Raw genomic sequence first — 22,760 nt, forward strand, 5'->3', positions numbered from 1 at the left:
CAGCTGCTTGGGAGGCTGAGACAGCACAATTATTTGAACCCAGGAGGCGGAGGTTGCAGTGAGCCAAGATCGTGCCACTGCACTCCAGCCTGGGTGACGGAGCAAGACTCCGTCTCAAAACAAACAAACAAACAAACAAACACACTTATAAATAACATGTGGATCAAAAAAGAAATATCGAGAAATTTTAAAATGTTTTGAACTAAATGAAAAAGAAAATATAATTTATCAAAATGTGTGGGATGTAGTGAAAGCAGTGCTTAGTGGAAAATTTAAGCATTTAATACATATATTAGAAAAGAATAAAGTGCTAAAATCAATCATATAAGCTTCAACTTTAGGAAACTTGAAAAAGATCAGCAGATTAAATACAAAGAGAGCAGAAGAAAATGAAATAAAAACTGAAACAAAAATCAATAAAACTGAAAACAGGAACTCAGTAGAGAAAACCAACAAAACCAAAAGCTGTTTTTCTGAAAAGATCAATAAAACTGATAAGCCTCTAGCCAGGCTAACTATGAACTGATAAGCCTCCAGCCAGGCTAACTATGAAAAAAAGAGAGAAGACACAAATTCCTAGTATCAGAAATGAAAGCGGGAACACCACTATAGACTCATGGATATTAAAAAGATAAATAAAGGGGCCAGGTGCGGTGGCTCACGCCTGTAATCCCAGCACTTTGGGAGGCCGAGACAGGAGGATCACGAGGTCAGGAGATCAAGACCATCCTGGCTAATACAGTGAAACTCCGTCTCTACTTAAAAAAAAAAAATACAAAAAAATTAGCTGGGTGTGGTGGCAGGCGCCTGTAGTCCCAGCTACTCGGGAGGCTGAGGCAGGAGAATGGCGTGAACCTGGGAAGTGGAGCTTGCAGTGAGCCGTGATCGTGCCACTGCACTCCAGCCTGGGTGACAGAGTGAGATTCCGTCTCAAAAAAAAAATAAAAATAAAATAAAATAAATAAATAAGAAAAAAATACAAAAAAATTAGCCAGGAGCGTGGTGGCATGTGCCTGTAATCCCAGCTATTCAGGAGGCTGAGGTAGGAGAATAGCTGGAACCTGGGAGGCGGAGGCTGCAGTGAGCTGAGATCACACCATTGCACTCCAGCGTAGACAACAGAGTGAGACTGTCTCAAAAATAAATAAATAAATAAATAAGAGCCTGGGTGCGGTGGCTCACACCTGTAATCCCAGCACTTTGGGAGGCCGAGGCAGGTGGATCACCTGAGATCAGGAGTTCGAGACCACCCTGACCAACATGGAGAAACCCCATCTCTACCAAAAATACAAAATTAGCTGGGCATGGTGGCGAGCGCCTGTAATCCCAGCTACTCGGGAGGCTGAGGCAGGAGAATCACTTGACCCAGGCGGCGGAGGCTGCAGTGAGCTGAGATCGTGCCATTGCACTCCAGCCTGGGAAATGAGCGAAACTCCATCTCAAAAATAAATAAATAAATAAGAAATATTATGAACAACTCTATGCCTAAAAATTTGATAACCTAGATGAAATTTATCAATTCCTCGGAAGATACAATCTGCCAAAACTCACCCAAGAAGAAGCAGACAATCTAAATAGACCTGTATCTCTTAGAGAAACTAAATCAACAATTAAAAACCTTCCAAAACAAAAAGTACCAGACCCAGATGGGTTCACTGGTGAATTGTACCAAACATTTAAGGAAGAAATTACACCAATTCTCTACAGAAGCAAAGGGAATACTTCCTAACTCATTCTGTGAGGCCACCATTATTGTTTGTTTGCTTGTTTGTTTGTTTTTGAGACATGGTTTTGCTCTTGTTGCCCAGGCTGGAGTGCAGTGGCACAATCTCGGCTCACTGCAACCTCTGCCTCCCAGGTTCAAGTGATTCTCCTGCCTCAGCCTCCCAAGTAGCTGGGATTACAGGCATGCACCACCATGCCCGGCTAACTTTTTGTATTTTTAGTAGAGATGGGGTTTCTCATGTTGGTCAGGCTGATCTCGAACTCCGGAGCTCAGGTGATCCGCCCACCTCGGCTTCCCAAAGTGCTGGGATTACAGGCGTGAGCCACCACGCCCGGCCTCGGCCACCATTATTCTATCAAAACCAGACAAAGATGTTACAAGAAAACTACATACCAATATCTCTCACGAACACAGATGCAAAAACTCTCAACAAAGCAAACAAAAAAACAGCAAACACAAGTTTACTATAGTGTTCTAAGTACTTTACAAAATTGGTTCAATCCCCTCACCCACTCTGTGAGACGGGTATTATTATCATCATCCCCATTTTACAGATGAAGAAACTGAGGCATGGAGAGATTAAGTAAGATGTCCAAGATCACAGTGCTAATGAGCCGCAGACCTGGGGTCTGAACCTCAACAGCTTAGTTCAGAGTTCATGCTCATAACTGGTGCACTATGCTCTTGCAGTGCCAAAATTTAGGCAGAACTGAGACCCAGGACTTTCTGACAAGGAATGCTTCCCTCCAAAATAGAAAGACACTCTCTGATTAGAAGAATTCCAGCAGGGCCTGGCTAACTGATGTCAGGCCACACTGCGAAGAGGATCCTACATCAAAAGCTGCTCCAGCCAGACCATTTCTAAAGCTCTTGTCAACTCTGCAACTGTGATTTCAGCAGAGTGTGCAAATTTCTGAGATGTTCACATTAAAAAGTGCTACAAATTTTCAAATAATGTGACTTTGTTAACAGGATGTACTATCCATCCAGATTTTTTAAACTCCACTCTAATTTTATAATCTACTTTCCTGACTCAACTGTACACGAGAGAGGTACAGACTCACCCAAATATATGCTTTCTGAATATTCTCTATTATAGGGAAACAGGGTTAAAGACACCCCAGACCAGATCCCACTGTTCATTCTACTTTCCCTATTCTGAACTACAAAAATATCACACTGACGACATTGACAACTTCACTGGTTTCCTCTTTGGTAAAATGGGCTGACTGGGCTATATGATTTCTCAAGCTCCTTCCATTTCTAGAATTCTAGCCATGTAATTCAGGAGTTGATTTTCTTAGTTTTTTTTTTTTTTTTTTTTTTTTGAGACAGAGTAATCTTTTTCAACTATTGAACTTTTTTTGTTAAAGCCTTGATCTTTTTCTAGACCTCAGGAAAATATTAGTATGGTGAAAGGATACATTACCAAAGAATAAGCCCAAATAAACCTGATTTTAATGTTTACTTATATTTTTGTACCTATTCTTGCCTTTCTCTTACTAAAAAATGTATCCTACAATAAAATTAAAAAGAAGGTGAGGGGCCAGGCACGGTGGCTCATGCCTGTAATCCCAGCACTTTGGGAGGCTGAGGCGGGTGGATCACGAGGTCAAGAGATCGAGGCCAGCCTGGCCAACATGGTGAAACCCCGTCTCTACTAAAAATACAAAAATTAGCTGGGCGTGGTGGCACACGCCTGTAGTCCCAGCAACTCGGGAGGCTGAGGCAGGAGAATCACTTGAACGCGGGAGGCAGAGGTTGCAGTGAGCTGAGATCGCGCCACTGCACTCCAGCCTGGCGACAGAGAGAGACTCCATCTCAAAAAAAAAAAAAAAAAAAAAAAAAAAAAAAAAAGGCGAGGGTAATAATCCACAAGCACACAGATCCTGACTGCACATGAGAACGGGCACCACCTGTCCACCTGTGAGGGTCTCCCTGGGAGCAGCAGCAGGTGCTCTATGTTATGGGCAATTCCAGGCCTGGAGCCAGAACTCCACCCAGCTTCTCCACTTAAGAAAGCAAGGAGTGGCAGGAGCCGTGGCTCACGACAATAATCCCAGCACTTTGGGAGGCCAAGGCGGGCGGATCACCTGAGCCCAGGATTTTGAGACCAGCCTGGGCAACATAGTGAAACCCCATCTCTAGAAAAATAGAAAATGTCAGGCAGGCATGTAGTCCCAGCTATTCAGGAGGCTGAAGTGAAAGGATCACCTGAGTTCGGGAAGTCAAGGCTGCAGTGAGCCGAGTTTATGCCACTGCATTACAGTCTGGGCGACGGAGTGAGATCCTCTCTTAAAAAAAGGAAGGCCGGGCGCAGTGGCTCACGCCTGTAATTCCAGCGCTTTGGAAGGCTGAAGCAGGGGATCACGAGGTCAGGAGTTCCAGAACAGCCTAGCTAATACAGTGAAACCCCGTCTCTACTAAAAATACAAAACTTAACTGGGTGTGCTAGTGCATGCCTGTAATCCCAGCTACTCGGGAGTGAGGCAGGATAATCACTTGAACCTGGGAAGCAGAGGAGCCAAGATCGCGCCACAGTACTCCAGCCTGGGAGACAGCAAGACTCCTCTCAAAAAAAAAAGAAAGAAAAGAAAGCAAGGGGCAATGTAAACTATGAAGAGACATCATTCTAGGAAAAAGTTGAACTAACTCTCATTTCCATTTTAAGCAAGTAAATCACTAGTAAGCTTTGCTTTGTTACTTCAACTATTATTTAGAAGCAAATTACTGGTGACATGTCCCCTAGTTGTATCTTAACATCAATGACTGCCCTAGAGCAGCAGTTATCAGAGCGTGATCTAAGGACTCCTGGGGGGGACGGGGAGGAATCCCCAAAGCTCTCTCTTTCCCAACTATTATATCTGTGTGAAGCTCAGTTTTCTTCATCTACTTCAAACAGATAACAGACAATGCAGAATCTAGCTGTTTTCTCTTAAGTTGGACATTAATGAGATTAGCAAAAACTTAAAATGCCAGTCTTCTAAGTTGTTTCTAGTTTTTGGAAAACAGTTAATTTTCACTAAAAATATGTTATTTAGGTTGGGCACAATGGCTCACACCTGCAATCCCAGCACTTTGGGAGGCCGAGGCAAGTGGATCACCTGAGGTCAGGAGTTCAAGATCGGCCTGGCCAACATGGTGAAACCCCGTCTCTACTAAAAATACAAAAATTAACCAGGTGTGGTGGTGCGCGCCTATAGTCCCAGCTACTCAGGAGGCTGAGGCAGGGGAATCGCTTGAACCCAGGAGGCGGAGGTTGCAGTGAGCCAAGATTGTGCCACTGCACTCCAGCCTGGGTTACAGAGCAAGACTCTGTCTCAAGAAAAAAAAAGTTATTTAAGTCACCATGCAATGGGCTTATCATTTGCTATTTTAAATAATTTAATAATTACATTATTTAATAGGTTCTCACTTTTCATTTCTAATAAATATCCATAGATAAAACCCACCCATGGCTGGGCATGGTGGCTCAAGTCTGTAATCTTAACACTTTGGGAGGCCAAGGCAGGTGGATCGCCTGAGGTCAGGAGTTCGAGACCAGCCTGGCCAACATGGCCAAATCCTGTCTCTACTAAAAATACAAAAATTAGCTGTGCGTGGTAGTGTGCACCTGTAATCCCAGCTACTCTAGAGGCTGAGGCAGGAGAATCGCTTGAACCCAGGGCGGAGGCGGGGAGGGTGCAGTGACCCGAGATCACGCCACTTCACTCCAGCCTGATAAGGGCAAAACTCCGTCTCGAAAAAACAAACAAACAAACAAAAACACATAACCACAAGTTCTTTAAAGTCCATGGTAATTTTTGAGCACAGGGGTCCTGAGACCAAACAATCTGGGAACCCTAAAGGGTTAGGTTGGGTTCAATTCTACTACATCCTGCTAAGGGATTAGTTTACACACCATACCTGGTGCAAATGTCTGCTGAATGAATGACTTTAAGAGAATGTTAGAAAATACCCTGTAGAATATGATTGCATTTTGTTTAAAACTTTATGTAGATAGATTTTTACAAAGAAAAAAATCTATAAAAATAGACACAAGGCTGGGCGCGGTGGCTCACGCCTGTAATCCCAGCACTTTGGGAGGCCGAGGCGGGTGGATCACGAGGTCAGGAGATCGAGACCATCCTGGCTAACATGGTGAAACCCTGTCTCTACTAAAAATACAAAAAGTAGCCAGGCATGGTGGCGGGCACCTATAGTCCCAGCTACTTGGGAGGCTGAGGCAGGAAAATGGTGTGAACCCAGCAGGCAGAGCTTGCAGTGAGCTGAGATCACACCACTGCACTCCAGCCTGGGCAACAGAGTGAGATTCCATCTCAAAAAAAATAAAAGAAAAATAAAAATAGACACAAAATGTTTACGCTAATGTCACAGAGTCAGTCTTTTAAGTCATTTTACCTTACTTTCATTCTGTTTTGGACTAACTGTGTTTTCTTGTTCTACAGTAAGGGCGTGGGGTGGGCCTGGAGCAGCATTGCCTAAAGTATGTTCCCCGGGACACTGGTGCCACAGGTGCCGCAGAAAGAGTCCCAGGTCAAGTGAGTTGGTTTTACCCCCGGCTCAGCAATTCCTCCAAGTGCACTCAAGCCTGTGAGAAGCCCTGCAGTAATGAAACCTGTTTAACGTTAACAGCGCTTCCCAAGCTTACGTGACCGAGACCCCGCTGACCTAACAGCACCTGTCCACATCACATACCTAGGGAGGCCCATCTCTCATCCTAGATGAGTTTCAAGGGGAAGCCTGCAGTTGGTCACTACCTCCTTACCATTAGAAGTCACCACATGGACTACGTCACTATTATTTACAAAGGACAACTTCTAGCAAAGATAATATTAAATGATACGATACATCCCACTGGAATATCTGGGAGTTATATCAAATATATTTTTTACACTGACTTTAGTAAAATGCCTCTATACAAAGGAGTAAATTTACTTCATATAGATTTAAGAACTTGGTAAATTCAACTAACGATTTGAAATAGCAATACTTCAGTTAAATTCTTTGATGAAAAACACTAAGTGCGTCTGGCCCTAAGTCATTTCTCTACACAACGTACAGCAGTCAGCATCCCCTGAAAGGCGTGGCCACTGTGCAGAGGCAGTGCCTGCAGAGACAGCACCTGCAGAGGCAGCTGCTTGCAGAGGGCCCCCCGCCCCCACCTGTGGCTCTCTTGCCTCTCCTCCACAACACCTTCCTGCCCTTGGAGGCAGTGCCTCTGCCTGGGCATGGGGGCCCCTCCTCCCTGGGCTTCCTGCCGTGCTTCTGCAGATCCCAGTGGCAGGCTACTCTCTCCCTCCTTTTCTTCTCACTGGCTCGGTCACCTAGGACTTCAGGAACGAGGCTTCTGCCTCCTTCACAACCCTTCTCTGGTACCTCGGCCTCCTAGCCCCTTCATCCCAGGTGGGAGTCAAGGCACCACTGATTGTGGCTGCCGCCCCCACAGAATCCTGCGGCGCTGCCATTCCAGTGCCTCCCACCACTCCATGTTAACCAGCGCCTCACCGCTGGTTTACAGAATGACAGCGGTCCCTCCGTATCCGTCAGGGTAGTGGTTCCAGGACCCCAGTCTATACCCGAATCCACACATACTCAAGTTGTTGGTCCTGCAGGACCCAAGTATTCAAAGAGTCAGCACTTCCCATATGCGGGTGTCACAGCCCACAAATACTGTATTTTCCATTCACATTTGGTTGAAAAAAATCCACTTATAAGTGGACCCATGCAGTTCAAAGCCATGTTGTTCAAGGCTCAACTGCACTGTACTGCAACGTGGGTGAGCGTGAACGCGCGTGCATGCATGCGCTGAAATTTACTGCCAATCTGCCCAATTTCCACTTGTTATGGGTTAAATATGTTTCTGGCAGTCACTTTTGGAGCTTTATAAGCATTGTTTATAACAAGTTTCCATGGGGAAGATACAATTTGGGTTCCAACTTGAACTCCAAACAGATCAATATGAGTTACCTTTTCAAATCAGAAATGGCTTAGGTACCAGGAAACAATGTATCAAGACAAAGCTAGGTTGAGGCAGTCTGCCAGTGATTACTAGAAGATCCCATGAGCGGAAGTAGTCAGGAATTTCAGCAAGGGGCGAGTTCGGTTTACCCAGGCCTGGGGACAGACTGAGTGGAGAAATAACACGTGCCCGAGCTCTCAGGAAAAAGGCCTCAATCTGACCAGAACTAGCATGGACTCACATTGGTTGGCCACTGCCGGGGGCTGCTCAGATGCCAGGGTTCCATCACTGCTCTCTGCACCAGCTTGCCCCAGCTTACCTGTCTGTACTTGGGTTTCCAAACGATAAGACAGTACAGCCAGGACTGCTCTACCCTGAGCCAAGGCTGCTGTCCCAAATCCTCGTCTGGTCTCCTGCGTTCTAGATATAACAGAAACTTCAGGAAACCATTTTCCCCTTCTCCCTCAGGCCTAAGCAACAACCAGATCTGGCCCAAGGAGCCCATGTTTGTTCTCCCTTTGTCCCTGGCTTCACTGTCCACCAGAGTGAAAACCTCACACGCAGAAAACACCCACAACCCAAGCTGAGGGGAAACTGGCCCTCCAGGCTCTGCCCTTATTCTCTGCCAAGACTTAGACCTCTGGCCTTATGCTGTCACTGTCCGCTGGCCCCAGACGCCTCCCAGAGCCCTCCCTGAGAAGACACAGGATGTGAATGACAGCCCGTCAGACACACACCCCCCAGCCTCCAGGAGTCACTCTGAAGCGCCCGCCCAAATGCGGATCTCCCTTACTCGCCTGATGGTGTGTCCTCTTCCTGGGTCAGCACCCAGCCCTGAATAATTCAGTCCTTCAATCTCTGCAGTCAGGCTCCTGTGCAAACCACTCTGCACTGTGCATTCCTGAAGATAACATGAACGGCCTCTTAATCACCACCCCACCTGCCTCTCCTCGGTCCTCATGCTTGCATTCGCTTCTCTAAAATCTAAACTGGGCCGGGCAGGGTGGCTCATGCCTGTAATGCCAGTGCTTTGGGAGGTCAAGGAGGCTGGATCACTTGAGGTCAGGAGTTTGAGACCAGCCTGGTCAACACAGTGAAACCCCGACTATACTAAAAATACAAGCAGTGGCTCACGTCTGTAATCCTAGCATTTTCAGAGGCCTGGGCAGGTGGATCATGAGGTCAAGAGTTCGAGACCAACCTGGCCAACATGGTAAAACCCCATCTCTACTAAAAATACAAAAATCAGCCAGGCGTGGTGGTGGGTGCCTATAATCCCAGCTACTCAGAAGGGTGAGACAGCAGAACTGCTGGAACCTGGGGAACGGAGGTTGCAGTGAACCGAGATCACACCACTGCACTCTAGCCTGAGGGAAACAGCAAAACTCTGTCTCAAAAAAACTACAAAAATGATACCAGCTACTTGGAAGGCTGAGGCAGGATAGCTTGAACCTGGGAGGCAGAGGCTGCAGTGAGCCAAGATCATGCCACTGCACTCCAGCCTAGGCAACAGAGTGAGATGAGAGAGAGACAGAGACAGAGACAGAGACAGAGAGAGAGAGAGAGAGAGAGAGAGAGAGAGAGAGGAGGGTGGGAGGGAGGGAAGGAAGTGGGAAGGGAGAGAGGGAGGGACGGAGGGAGGGAGGCAAGGCGGGCAAGCAGGCAGGCAGGCAGGGTACGGTGGCTCACGCCTGTAATCCCAGCACTTTGGGAGGCCAAGGCAGGTGGATCATCTAAGGTCAGGGGTATGAGACCAGGCTGGCCAACATGGTGAAACCCCATCTCTACTAAAAATACAAAAATTAGCCAGGTGTGGTGGTGTACACCTATAATCCCAGCTACTCAGGAGGCTAAGGCAGGAGAATCTCTTGAACCTGGGAGGCAGAGGTTCAGTGAGCCGAGATTGCACCACTGCACTCCAGCCTGGGCGACACAGTGAGACCCCAACTCAAAAAAAAATAAATAAAATTAAAAATAAATAAATAAAAATAAAATCTAAATTGTTGACCACATCTACCTAAAATGCCTCATTCCACACACCTCGGGATCCTCTCTCCTCTCTGTTCTCTGATCAATTCTCTTGCTCCTGGGACCCTCACAACAATGTATGATATACTTTATATGCAACAAGAAAAATGCAATCAACACAACCTGTTCAGACCCACTGCCATATGCATTACTTTAAGTAGCAGTTAAAAAGCCCAAACCTTCTAAGAACACTCAGAAAAAGTCTAGAAAAACACAAGGTTAATAAACTTTACCAATTGAATCTGCAAATATATATATTAACCACTGGCATTAATGACCTCTCTAAAACATTATTTCATTCAAACAAACATTAATGTCATAGTTGTTATTAAAGTCACCAGAAGGGAGGGGAAAGCCTATGTTATGAAACTACCCCAGTGGTACGCACTCCAATTTAGAAGAACTTTTAACACGTCAGATTTTATACAAAAAAGCATTTAAGCCAGTATTTATTTTCTATTCAAGGCTCTGAATGTTTAGAAGACATGTATTCGCTGCCTCCTAGCTAAACAAGAGGCGGCTCTCGTACACTTGGGCATGGACTTTTTAAACCCTTGCCAAATGAAAATGTTTTCTACAGGAATCATGAGCTGATATCAATGGATATTTACAGACAGCTCAGAAGCAAGCTCTGACCTTGCCAATTTAGGATTATCAAGGTCCCCTTCTGACTAGTAACAAGGCACTAGTAACTGAGGGGCTCGAAAACTCAAAACGACTGTACCCTACCTGTGACTCCCTACCCCCACTGTTCCTTTAATAATTTTAGCCCAGAGTGAGGGGGCCTAAGGAGAAAATGAAATTCAAGTCAGTGCGTTTTACTATTTACTTAGTACTCTGATAAATGCTTGAAATGCATGGCAAAAAAAAAAAAAAAAAGAGTAGGGATTATCCAAGAATTTTAATGATTTGTTATCCTTTTTACTAATTCCGTAAGTAACAAGAAACTAGCATGAATTAGTCAAATCATTTTAAAAGTAAACATAGGCCAGGCGCGATGGCTCACGCCTGTAATCCCAGCACTTTGGGAGGCTAAGGTGGGCGGATCATGAGGTCAGGAGATCGAGACCATCCTGGCTAACATGGTTAAACCTCATCTCTAATAAAAATACAAAAAATTAGCTGGGCGTGGTGGCACGTGCATGTAATCCCAACTACTTGGGAGGCTGAGGCAGGTGAATCGCTTGAACCCAGGAGGCGGAGCTTGCAGTGAGCCGAGATCGCACCACTGCACTCCAGGCTAGGCAACAGAGCAAGACTCCGTCTCAAAAAAAAAAAAAAAAAAAAAAAAAAGTAAACATAATCTGCTTAACACAAGGGCTTTAATCCCCCAAATCATAAGCAACCTAGTCTTCCATGAGCCTCTGTCTACCATCAGTTCTTACTGTCCACTGAGAACAGAGTAGAGCCTGTCCTTTGCTGGTTGCTGGGGATGGAAAGACCAAGGGGAAGCCTGCACCCTGAGGCCACCGAGAATAAAAGGCAGGAGTCTTCTCCCAAGGGGAAGGAGGAGCATTGGCCAGAGGTGCAGCTGAGAAGAGACACAGAGGACAAGCAGCTCTGGTGAAAATCTCAGGCCCTGGGCCCATAATTTGACTATTAATACTCTGTCATCTAAGTTTATCAATACTCAGGGCCAGTTTCCTGAATGTGCCAGGAGCCAGGCATAGAAGGTCCCAGGGTTGGTTTAAAAACCTATTGCTGGCTGGGTGCGGCGGGCTCATGCCTGTAATCCCAGCACTTTGGGAGGCCGAGGCAGGCAGATCACCTGAAATCGGGAGTTAAAGACCAGCCTGACAAACATGGAGAAACCCCATCTCTACTAAAAATACAAAATTAGCCGGGCCAGTTGTGATGTGTGCCTGTAATTCCAGCTACTCAGAAGGTTGAGGCAGGAGAATCACTTGAACCCGGGAGGCGGAGGTTGCAGTGAGCCGAGATGACGCCATTGCATTGCAGCCTGGGCAATAAGACTGAAACTCCATCTCAAAAAAAAAAAAAAAAAAAAAAAAACCTATTGCCGACCAGGTGAGGTAGCTCAGCCCATAATCCCAGCACTCTGGGAGGCTGAGGCGGGAGGATCACTTGAGGTCAGGAGTTCAGGACCAGCCTGGCCAACATGGTGAAATCCCGTCTCTACTAAAAATACAAAAATTAGCCAGGCATGGTGGCGGGTGCCTAGTAATCCCAGCTACTCAGGAGGCTGAGGCACAAGAATCGCTTGAACCCAGGAGGTGGAGGTTGCAGTGAGCCGAGAGTGCGCCACTGCACTCAAGCCTGGGTGACAGGGCGAGACTCTGTCTAAAAAACAAAAAGAAAAACCTGTTGCCATCTTGAAATTTTTTATAATTTTTGGGCCAGATGCAGCGGCTCACGCCTGTAATCCTAGCACTTTGGGAGGCTGAAGCGGGTGAACTGCCTGAGCTCAGGAGTTCAAGACCATCATGGGCAACCTGGTGAAATCCTGTCTCTACTAAAAGTATAAAAAATTAACCAGGCTTGCTGGTGCATGTCTGTAATCCCAGCTACTCGGGAAGCTGAGGCACGAGAATTGCTTAAACCCTGAAGGCGGAGGTTGCAGTGAGCTGAGATGGTACCTCTGCACTCCAGCCTGGGTAATACAGCAAGACTCTGTCTCAAAAAAAAAAAAAAAAAAAAAAAAAGAAAGAAAAAGAAAAACATTTTTAATAATTTTTGAACAAGGGGCCCCACACTTTATTTTGCATTGGCCCTTTGGATTATGTAGCTAGTCCTGTCACTCTTCATCATTAACTACATCTGAAATATGCAAAACTCAGTGAGACTAGATTCTGCATTTCAGATGGAATTAATTATATCCTTTAAAAGCCACTTAATAGACAACCTTATACAAATCATTCTAAAGTTTTACATTTCTTCAATTTAAATTTATGACATTCAACTATTTTGAAGTGGTCCTCAAAAGCACTATATAAGAAAAATGTTGGCCGGGCGCGGTGGCTCGCGCCTGTAATCCCAGCACTTTGGGAGGCCAAGGCGGGAGGATCACGAGGTCAGGAGATCGAGACCATCCTGGCTAACACGGTGAAACCCTGTCTCTACTAAAAATACAAAAAAAAAATTAGCCGGGCGTGGTGGCAGGCGCCTGTAGTCCCAGCTACTCAGGAGGCTGAGGCAGGAGAATGGCATGAACCCGGGAGGCAGAGCTTGCAGTGAGCCAAGATCATGCCATTGCACTCCAGCCCAGGTGACAGAGCGAGACACCGTCTCAAAAAAAAAAAAAAGGAAAAAAAAGAAAAATGTTAGGCTGAGCATGGTGGCTCATGCTTGTAATCCTAGCACTTTGGGAGGCTGAGGCAGGGAGATTGCTTGAGACCAGGAATTCGAGACCAATCTGGGCAATATGGTAAAACCCCATCCCTACAAAAAAAAAAAAAAAAAAGCCAGGCATGGTGGTATGTGTCTGTAGTTCCAGCTATTCAGAGGGCTGAAGTGGGCGGATCGCTTGAACCTGGGAGGACGGAGATTGCAGTGAGCCGAGATCGTGCCACTGCACTCTAGCTTGAATAAAAATTTCTTTGCTATACTTTAAGTATGTAAACAAAGAAGATATCCATTTTTACTGAATTTTAAAATTCACTTTGAATCTAGACGTATTTCTAAGTGTTTTATATGTTTGAAGATTGGGTAATTGAGGAATAGTTAAATAAAATCAAAGGACTAGAAAAAATAATTTACTTTTTAACAAAGCACATTTTTAGCCAACTAGCATAACAAAAATGTAATGAATGAAGAAATGTCAGCTGGACATGGTGGCTCAGACCTGTAATCCCAGCACTTTGGAGGGCCAAATAGGGCAGACTGCTTGAGCCCAAAAGTTCGAGACCAGCCTGGGCAACATAGGAAGATCCTGTGTCTACAAAAATTTTAAAATTAGCCAGGCGTGGCGGTGTGCACACCTACTCAGGAGGCTGAGGTGGGAGGATAGTTTAAGCCCAGGGAGGTTGAGGCTGCAGTGAGCTGTGACTGTGCCACTGCACTCCAGCCTGGGCAACAGAGCAAGATCCTGTCTCAAAAAAAAAGAAAAGAAAAACGTCATTTTTCTAAACTAGTTGTAGTTTGAAAATTCTCGTGTTTTTTCCAGTCCCTTTCATTAAGTTAAGCCCTGCTCCTGGAACCAGGATATTGACTCTGCATGTGTCTGGGTGGGTGTCCCCCAAACACTGCACGTGTAGCCCTGTGCTAGGCTCATTCCCGAGAAATCTACAGAAATCAAGGCCTAGGCCTCAGTGCTCTCAGCCTCTCTTAATGTGTGAGGTGGTAAAAACAACAGACTGTAGGCCTGGATGCCTGCAAAAATACGAAGGCGTGATAAAATTTAGTCCTCAGGAAAGCTGACCAAAGGCTCAATGTTTTTAAGAAAAGGGTTGCTCTGTGAGCTACTAAGAGCCCCATAGCAGTAGAGTTCAAACAGAGGCTGAATGATCAACACACAGGGACGTATGAGGAAATGTCTGTTTTACAGGGAAGGCTATTTAAAGTATAGAGGAAAGAACTTTCAAAGTTCCTTTCAACTCAAAGTTTAAAGTCTGGAGTAGAAATTATATGAGAGACAATAGCAAAGGAAGGAACTGGTTAGATGAAATGCCAGTTTGCACCTAGACTAGGAAAAATTTAACTTAAAATTCTAACAAACTAGAAAACTGTGAAATGTGTATTTGATCAGAAAAATGCTCCTGTGAGTGATTATGGAGCTCAAGTGGATATAGGATGGTGCAGCCACTTTGCACAACCAACTGGTAGTTCCTCAAAATGTTAAAAACACAGGCCGGGCGGAGTGCTCACGCTGTAATCCCAGCACTTTGGAAGGCCGAGGCAGGTGGATCACTTGAGGTCAGGAGTTGGAGACCAGCCTGGCCAACATGGTAAAACCCCGTCTCTACTAAAAATACAAAAATTAGCCAGGCAAGATGGCAGGCACCTGTAATCCCAGCTACTCGGGAGGCTGAGGCAGGAGAATCTCTTGAACCCAGGAGGCAGAGGCTGCAGTGAGCCACCGTAACATCACTGCACTCCAGCCTGGGCGACAGAGTGAGACTCTATCTCAAAAAAAAAAAAATTTAAATTTAAAAAGTTAAATCTAAGAGTTACCCTAAGCTAGTCACAAAAGGCCGTATCATGATTCCATTGACATGAAATGTCCAAAATAAGCAAATCCATAGACAGAAAGTAGACTAGGACTTGCCAAGGGATGGAGGAGGAGGGAAATGGAGAATGAGCGCTAACAGGTATGGGGTTTCTTTCGGGGGTGATGAAAGTGTTCTGAAATTAGATCGTGGTGATGGTTGCACAACTTTGTGCATACACTAAAATCACTGAATTATATGACTTAAAAGGTTGACTTTTATGGTATGTGAATTATATCTCAATAAAGCTGCTTTAAAAAAAAAAAAGGAGTGGATGCAGAAAAAGGTGGTTTTTTTGGTTTGTTTGTTTTTTTGAGACAAAGTCTCCCTCTGTCACCCAGGCTGGAGTGCAGTGGCATGACAAAGGTGGTCTTCCTTTTTTTTTTGAGATGGAGTTTTGCTGTTGTTGCCCAGGCTGGAGTACAATGGTGTGATCTCGGCTCACCGCAACCTCCACCAATGGGTTCAAGTGATTCTCCTGCCTCAGCCTCCCGAGTATCCCGAGTAGCTCGGATTACAGGCATGCACCACCACACCCAGCTAATTTTATATTTTTTAGTAGAGATGGGGTTTCTCCGTGTTGGTCAGGCTGGTCCCAAACTCCCGACCTAAGGTGATCCTCCCGCCTCGGCCTCCCAAAGTGCTGCTGGGATTACAGGTGTGAGCCATGGCACCCGGCCAACTTTCAGATGTTTTATAGGTATTTAAGCTGCTTTAAACTCTGCTACTTTGAAGTACGTGGATCTCTGTCAAGAACCTTTAAAAATAAAAACTTCAGTAACAGATCTTGTGAAAATTTTTAATCTAATAATTATATCCTAAAGCTAAATCAAAAAATGAGCAAAAATATACCTAAAACATAGGAGAGAAAGAACCTATCAAATCAGGGACAACTGAAAGTAGCATTCTAGTTCCCGGGTGGTGGCAGCTCTTAAGGAAAAGATGGGTATTGTATGTCAGGCTGACACAGTGGGGAGGCTGTCACCATTTAAGGGTTCCTATATATGGCCTTTGCATAGCTTCAAAATGTCACTTTTCAGGGCTTGTTACTTTGGCTTTTTTTTTTTTTTTTTTTTTTTTTTTTAGAGACAGAGTCTTGCTCTGTCGCCCAGGCTGGAATGCAAGTGGCGTGACCTTGGCTCATTGCAGCCTCAACCTGCCAGGCTCAATCAGTTCTCCAGCCTCAGCCTCCTGAGTAGCTGGGACTACAGGCATATGCCACCATGCCCAGCTAATTTTTTTGTATTTTTAGTAGAGATGGGGTTTCACCATGTTGCACAGGCTGGTCTCGAACTCCTGGACTCAAGCAATTCACCCATCTTGGCCTCCCAAAGCACTGGGATTACAGGTGTGAGCTACCATGCCTGGCCATTTTTTTTTGTTGTTGTTGTTGTTGTTTCGTTTTGTTTTGTTTTTCTGAGACTGAGTCTCACTCTGTCGCCAGGCTGGAGTGCAGTGGTGCGATCTCGGCTCACTGCAACCTCCGCCTCCCGAGTTCAAGCGATTCTCTTGCCTCAGCCTCCCCAGTAGCTGGGACTACAGGTGCACACCACCACGCCTGGCTAATTTTTGTATTTTTAGTAGAGACAGGGTTTCATCATGTTGGCCAGGCTGGTCTCCATCTCCTGACCTCATGATCCACCCGCCTCAGCCTCCCAAAGTGCTGGGATTACAGGCGTGAGCCACCGTACCAGGCCTTGGTTGCTTTTTAATGCAAGAACATGACACTGCATAAATAATTTCCACCAATCTTGAATCTGTAGTCCTGAAACACTACTAAAATCCGTATTTTGTAGCAAACCAACATTTTAAATTTCACTTATAAAGACACATTTCTTCAAGCAACTCTTTTTTTTTTTTTTTTTGAGATGGAGTCTCACTCTGTCACCCAGGCTGGAGTGCAGTGGCACAATCTCAGCTCACTGCAAGCTCCGCCTCCCGGGTTCACGCCATTCTCCTGCCTCAGCCGCCCAAGTAGCTGAGACTACAGGCGCCCGCCACCACACCTGGCTAATTTTTTGTATTTTTTTTTTTTTTATTAGAGATGGGGTTTCACTGTGTTAGCCAGGATGGTCTCGGTCTCCTGACCTCGTGATCCGCCCACCTTGGCCTCCCAAAGTGCTGGGATTACAGGTGTGAGCCACCGCACCTGGCCCCTTCAAGCAACTCTTCACACCAAATTAAGACCCACTGAAAAAACAAGTTATTAATGATCTAAGCCCTCAACCAGAATACATAAGAAATAGACTCTTGGTGGTTTTTTAGGATAATCAGATCTCTATTTTGTTTCAACTCTTATAAATGAAAACTCTATTCAAAAAAAAAAACTAAAAACATATTTTCCTGTCTCAGAAAGCAACAATAAAAATAACTCAGTACTTTTTTCCTTTGTTCTAAAATTTTAACATATCTCAGCTTCCTCATTTTAAACATTTAGACTTGGTTTAATAAGCTTCACTAGGTCCTGCAGCTAGTGTTATGAAATTAGAGCATTTTCTAGTTTCAATGTAATATTTTACATCCCACAAAAATTTCATTTTTTGGTCATATTCTTCATAACTAAAACTGAAATATTAGTTGCTGGTTTTGGCTTAAATATCAAATACTGGCACAGTATTTGATAATGTATGATATGACCTCCTAAACCTTCCTTTTGGAAAATAATTCCTATAAAACTGCTTGGTTTCATGCTTTTTCTCCCAAAAGAAATATCCAGCCAAAGGACGAATTCCAGCTAACTGAAAGTTCCAGTTAACCGAGTTAATGCTCTAAAATTGGAATATATTCAAAATTGTTCGTATTTTATTATTTCTTCAGCAGTTATAGGCCTCCTTTGAGAAATGTTATTTACTTTCAGTATTAAAAATGTTAGACTATGGGTAATACTGAGGTCTATATTCGAATGACTTTTTTCCACGTTGTTACTTCTGAGAAACGAGGTAACAAATTAAGAAACCATCTTCCCAAAAAAGCTGAAAATTACAGTATTGTTTTAAAGGGACTGACAGGGGTAGCCACAGAGCTACAGCCTTCAAAGGCCGAGACAGAGTTTCATGATCTAACATCCCCAATACTGCAACCAACAGAATGGATCCTTGAACTTCTTTTTTTTTTTTTTTTTTTTTTTTTGGTATTTTTGTAGTGAAAAGGTTTCACCATGTGGCCCAGGCTAAGTCTCAAACTCCTGGGCTCAAGCAATCTGCCTGCATAGTTCTCCCAAAGTGCTGGAATTACAGGTGTGAGCCACCGAGGCTGGCCCCATGATCCTTGAAAATTTACCCACTAATGAATTCCCATATCCACACTGCAGAATTTAAGTTTGGGCCAGGTGCAGTGGCTCACACCTGTAATCTCAGCACTGTGGGAGGCAGAGGCAGGCGGATCACTTGAGGTCAGGAGTTCAGACCAGCCTGGCCAACATGGTGAAACCCTGTCTCCACTAAAAATACAAAAATGAGCCCAGTGTGATGGCATATGCCTGTAGTCCCAGCTACTGGGGAGGCTGAGGCAGGAGAATCTCTTGAACCTGGGAGGCGGAGGTTGCAGTGAGCCAAGATCATGCCATTGCACTCCAGCCTGGGTGACAGAATGAGACTCTGTCTCAAAAAAAAAAAAAATTTAAGTTTGCTTTACACTATGTAATTTTTTTCAGTATATAGCATTTATCTGTGAAGTGAAAATTAGGATGCAAAGCTACTACGCTGTCTAAACTGAAATGCTGTTATCCATCCACCCATTCATTCATTCAGTCACACAATACTGGCATGCCTCTGGTGTGCTGGTGACGGGAAACATATGCAAAGCAGATACCCTTCCATCTTGGGGCATATGTTCTACTGAGGGGAAACAGACGATAAACAATTCAATAAGTAAACAACAAGGCATGTTAGAATGGGCTAAGTGTTATGCAAAAAGAAAAAGTGTTGCAGGGAAACAGGATTTTAGGGGTTCAGGAAATGATTTCAAATAGGATGGTGAGGAGAGGCCTCACTAAGCCCGTGTGCAAATGGAAAAGTAACAGTGAATTTTATTTATTATGTGGCTTCGAAATGCATTACATGGTTGCATTTTTTAAATATTCATATAAGCTTTCTATTTTCTCTGCTTCACTGTTCTATTTCCTGATCTCCATGAAGAAGCCAGGTAGCTGACGGACATGACCATCCAGGGCATGCCAAAAATATTTCTTCTAATATTTTGGCTTACTTAATTTGTTTTTAAGATGGAGTCTTGCTTTGTCACCCAGGCTGGAGTGCAGTGGCGCAATCTCAGCTCACTGCAACCTCTGCCTCCTGGGTTCAAACAATTCTCCTGCCTCAGCCTCCCAAGTAGCTGGGATTACAGGCGCCCACCAGCACACCCGGCTAATGTTTATGTAGTTAGTAGAGATGGGGTTTCACCATGTTGGCCAGGCTGGTCTCGAACTCCTGACCTCAGGTGATCCGCTGGCCTCGGCCTCCCAAAGTGCTGGGATTACAGGCGCGAGCCACTGCACCCAGCTCTACACAATGTTTTTTGAGAACTACAGCTATAATTAAACTAAAATTTGAGGGTCTCTACAAAACTAAGAGTCAAGATGCAATTTATATTAGAAAATCTATCATTTTCTCCAGCAGTCTGTACGTAATCTAACATTAACGATTATTAAAGGTAGCTACAGCATGAACATGAGTTCACGTCGTACTGCCTTACAGCAGTAAAAAATTCAAATATTAGTTGAAATGATCTCTTAAAATGAGCCCAGAGTGTCTCCAAACTGTAAATTTACATATGAAATTCACTTGTAATGTTTCGAAATGAAATTGTTTTTATTAGCATTTCATGCAATAATTCCAAGACATTTTCTAACTTGCAACCTGAAAAAAAAAAAAACAAATGCGACCAAATAACTGATGTGTAAAATGCCTTTATTCTGAAGGCTAAGAATCTTGAACTACTGTAACCGCACCAAGAAAAACTTAGAGAAAGCAAATTACAAATGACTCAACTAGTCAACACACCTTTCACACAGGATTTCTGTCGGTCTCGGGTAATGAAGATATTCAAAGTTGAAATGTATGCTGTTTAAGTAACCAAGGCAATTAAATAATGACTAACAAATGTAGGTGCTATTTAAGAAAGCACCAATTTTAACAAGAAATGGTATCGCTGACTTAACTAAATATACTTAAACTGTTCCCAAAATACCCAATCCAAGCACATATTTTTAAAATGTGTGGGTTTTCCCCAAGAGAAGCAAAACTTTGACATTTCTCTTGGATATATTAGTTTCAGACCTCCAACCCACATCTGGAAAGAACATTTCAAACTTAGCTTGATGTTACTTTTAAAAATCAAATGGCCAGCAATGAGATACTTAGTGACTAAGATCTGAATTTGACAGAGTCAACAGAATGTTAGAAATGAAATAAAAGAAGTATTCAAAGTTTATCATTCTCGATGTTTAGAAAGGAACATGGAACAAAAGATGCATTTGCCGCCTCTGCCCTTTAATTCGTGAACACCATACTTCTCTCCTTATGTCACGCCAGGGAAGGGAAAATGAGAATTTTTTTAAAACTTGCTAAATTCAAATATGACCATTTCATCTAGATTTCTATCAATCCTCCCCAAAATTTCTTTTGATTAAAAAAAAAAATCAGAACAACAGATTTAAGCCTGCAGTAGATTCTATAGATTACACCTAGATTACTTTGCTCTAAGGCCAAGGAAAATGTTTACGATTTCAAGATCCACTCAGAAGCAAATACTGTATCTGCAATGCGTAAGCTTTTCGTTGGCAAGACCAGTCAATATCAGAGGCATGCAAGTTTTAAAAGGTTAAGTGGATGAAGGTTAAAAGCTAATAATAAATGAGCCAAGAAATATTACTTCCCACCGAGACATAAAATAATTTCTGTCCCACAATCCTAAAAAACCAGAGAGGTTTCTCGTTTTTGTAGAGGACATCTAACCCTCCACGGTCTAAATGACCGTCAGAAAAACTGCACCAAGGCACCAGGGGTAGCAGAGACGGAGATTTCTAACACTGGGTGAGCCCGCGGTCGCAAATCTCATCGCGACTTCACCTTTGGGTGAAAAGGTGGGAGGGAAGCACGAAGTTTCAGCCTCGGCTCCACTGGAAACAGACAACGTCTGAAGGACCCTGGGAGGAGGCGGAAAGGGGCGAAGTCGTGGTGTCCGCGGTGCAGCAACGGAGAATCGGGATCTTGGAAACGGGATGCGGAGGAGTGGGCTCTTATGTAAGCACACACCAAAACTGTGCGTGCACCCCCCGCCTGATGCACATCTGAGCACACGTACACACAGCATCTCACCCAGGGGTGCAGCCCCAGCCTGCGTGCGCCGCTGAGCAGGGCGGACTGACCCTTCGGCCCGTCTGCACGTCACCCCAAATCAGCGCAGCCACCACCATGGGCTGCAGTAGGGGCGGCCCAGGCCCAGGTGCCCCGCCCGGGACGGAGCCTGGCTTCCCCGGGACGCCTGCAGCGCGCGCCCAGTCTCCTGCGCCCTGGCCCCGGCTCCGCGAGCCCGACCGCTAACCTGAACCCCACGCCCTGCCCCGGCTCCCTGCGCTCGGACCCGACTCCCCGAACCCGGCTCGAATCCCGGCATCCGTCCCTACTCCCGCACCCGGACCCGAATCCCCGCACCGGGACCCGAATCCCGCACCTACCCAGCGGCCCGGCCCAGCCCCGGGGCTTACCTCGCGCGGCCCAGACCCCGCCGCCGCACAGCAGCCCGGCCAGCAGCAGCCGGGCGGCCGGGGCCAGCGCGGGCGCGGGGCGGCGCAGCATCGCCAGCCCGGGGCGGGAGCGGCAGGAAGGCGCGCGGGACGCCGAGCGGAGCTCTCGGAGCTCTCGGGTCTCTCGGGGCTCTAGGGGCCTGGGGCCGGCTGCTCCGCGGCGCGGCGAGCTCCGGGGGTCCAAGGAGGAGCCGCCGCCGCCGCCGCCCTGTCGCTGGGCCGCGCGCTCGGGACGCGGCGCCCTCCCCGCCTCGGAGCAGCGCCTTGCTGGAGGCAGCGGCAGCAACTAAGATGGCGGCGGCGCTCTCTCTCGGGTCCGGCGAGGGTACCCGGCCGGGGGCGGGGTGGCGGCGGGAGAGGCGGGGATGGGGAGTGACGCGAGGCGCGCGCGCGGCGGACCTGGGGAGCGCGCGGGCCCGGGAGGGGCGGGGGAGGGGAGCGGAGGGAGCGCGCGCGGCGGACCCGGCAGCGGGCGCGTGCCTCCGAGCCCGTCGGCCCCGCCTGGAGCGCGCGCCCCCGGGGACGCGCCTGGGGTGGGTTCCGCGCGGCCGGGAGGGACCCGGGGGACTGTATCCCTTTCCCAGGCCGCAGATGGAGAGCCTCAACTCCGCGTCCCTACGCGCGCTCCCGGGCTCCTAAGGCCGGGTGAGTGGTACCCGGGGACCCGCGCCTTCTTCTCCACCCCGAGGACTCATCCTTCCCACCCGCTCCGCCGAGGAGCGCAGACCCCGGCGGGGAGTGCGGCCCAGGACCCTTGTCACTTCGGGCAGGTCGCGTCGCCCCCCAGAACCTCGGGGTCCTCGTCTCCCCAGTAGAGGTGATGAGAGGGGTCACGAAAGGGGGTTCAGGAGACGAGGTCAGCGAAACGCGCCTGGTAAACAGTTAAGGGCCACGCAGCACTACCCGCACCGGCTCCCGCCCCGGGACCTTCCCCCAGGGAGTCTGTCCTGAATTCACTGAAGGAATCTACTTGTGACTTTCTAAAGGCGGCTGGTGTGCGCGCTCTTTTCTCAGTGACATGGTGCGATGCTGGTTCTTAGAAATGCGGAGGTCCGAATGGATAGAGAGGACAGAGAAGCCCTCCCCCTCTACCGTGTATCTCTACAGGGATCTTGGGATCCTCCCATTTTCCCA

General features: G+C 46.3%; 1 protein-coding gene across 4 annotated transcripts in view; it reads right to left on the reverse strand.

Moving 5' to 3' along the window:
• The window catches only part of CLSTN1 (calsyntenin 1), a 93,796-nt gene extending 71,317 nt beyond the window's left edge, over positions 1 to 22,479 (reverse strand). Inside the window, exon 1 of one of the 4 annotated variants that reach the window (XM_030805597.1) lies at positions 21,588 to 22,474. In XM_030805597.1, the coding sequence (XP_030661457.1) occupies positions 21,588 to 21,678 (91 nt within the window). In that variant the 5' untranslated portion in view covers positions 21,679 to 22,474. Of the gene's footprint in view, positions 1 to 20,949; positions 21,230 to 21,587 lie in introns of those variants that run through there. The other 3 variants (XM_030805599.1, XM_030805595.1, XM_030805596.1) reach the window with 3 other exon arrangements.
• Between the last annotated feature and the right edge of the window lie 281 nt (positions 22,480 to 22,760).

This window comes from Nomascus leucogenys, chromosome 24, assembly GCF_006542625.1.
Source record: "Nomascus leucogenys isolate Asia chromosome 24, Asia_NLE_v1, whole genome shotgun sequence".
NCBI classification, from domain to species: Eukaryota; Metazoa; Chordata; class Mammalia; order Primates; family Hylobatidae; genus Nomascus; species Nomascus leucogenys.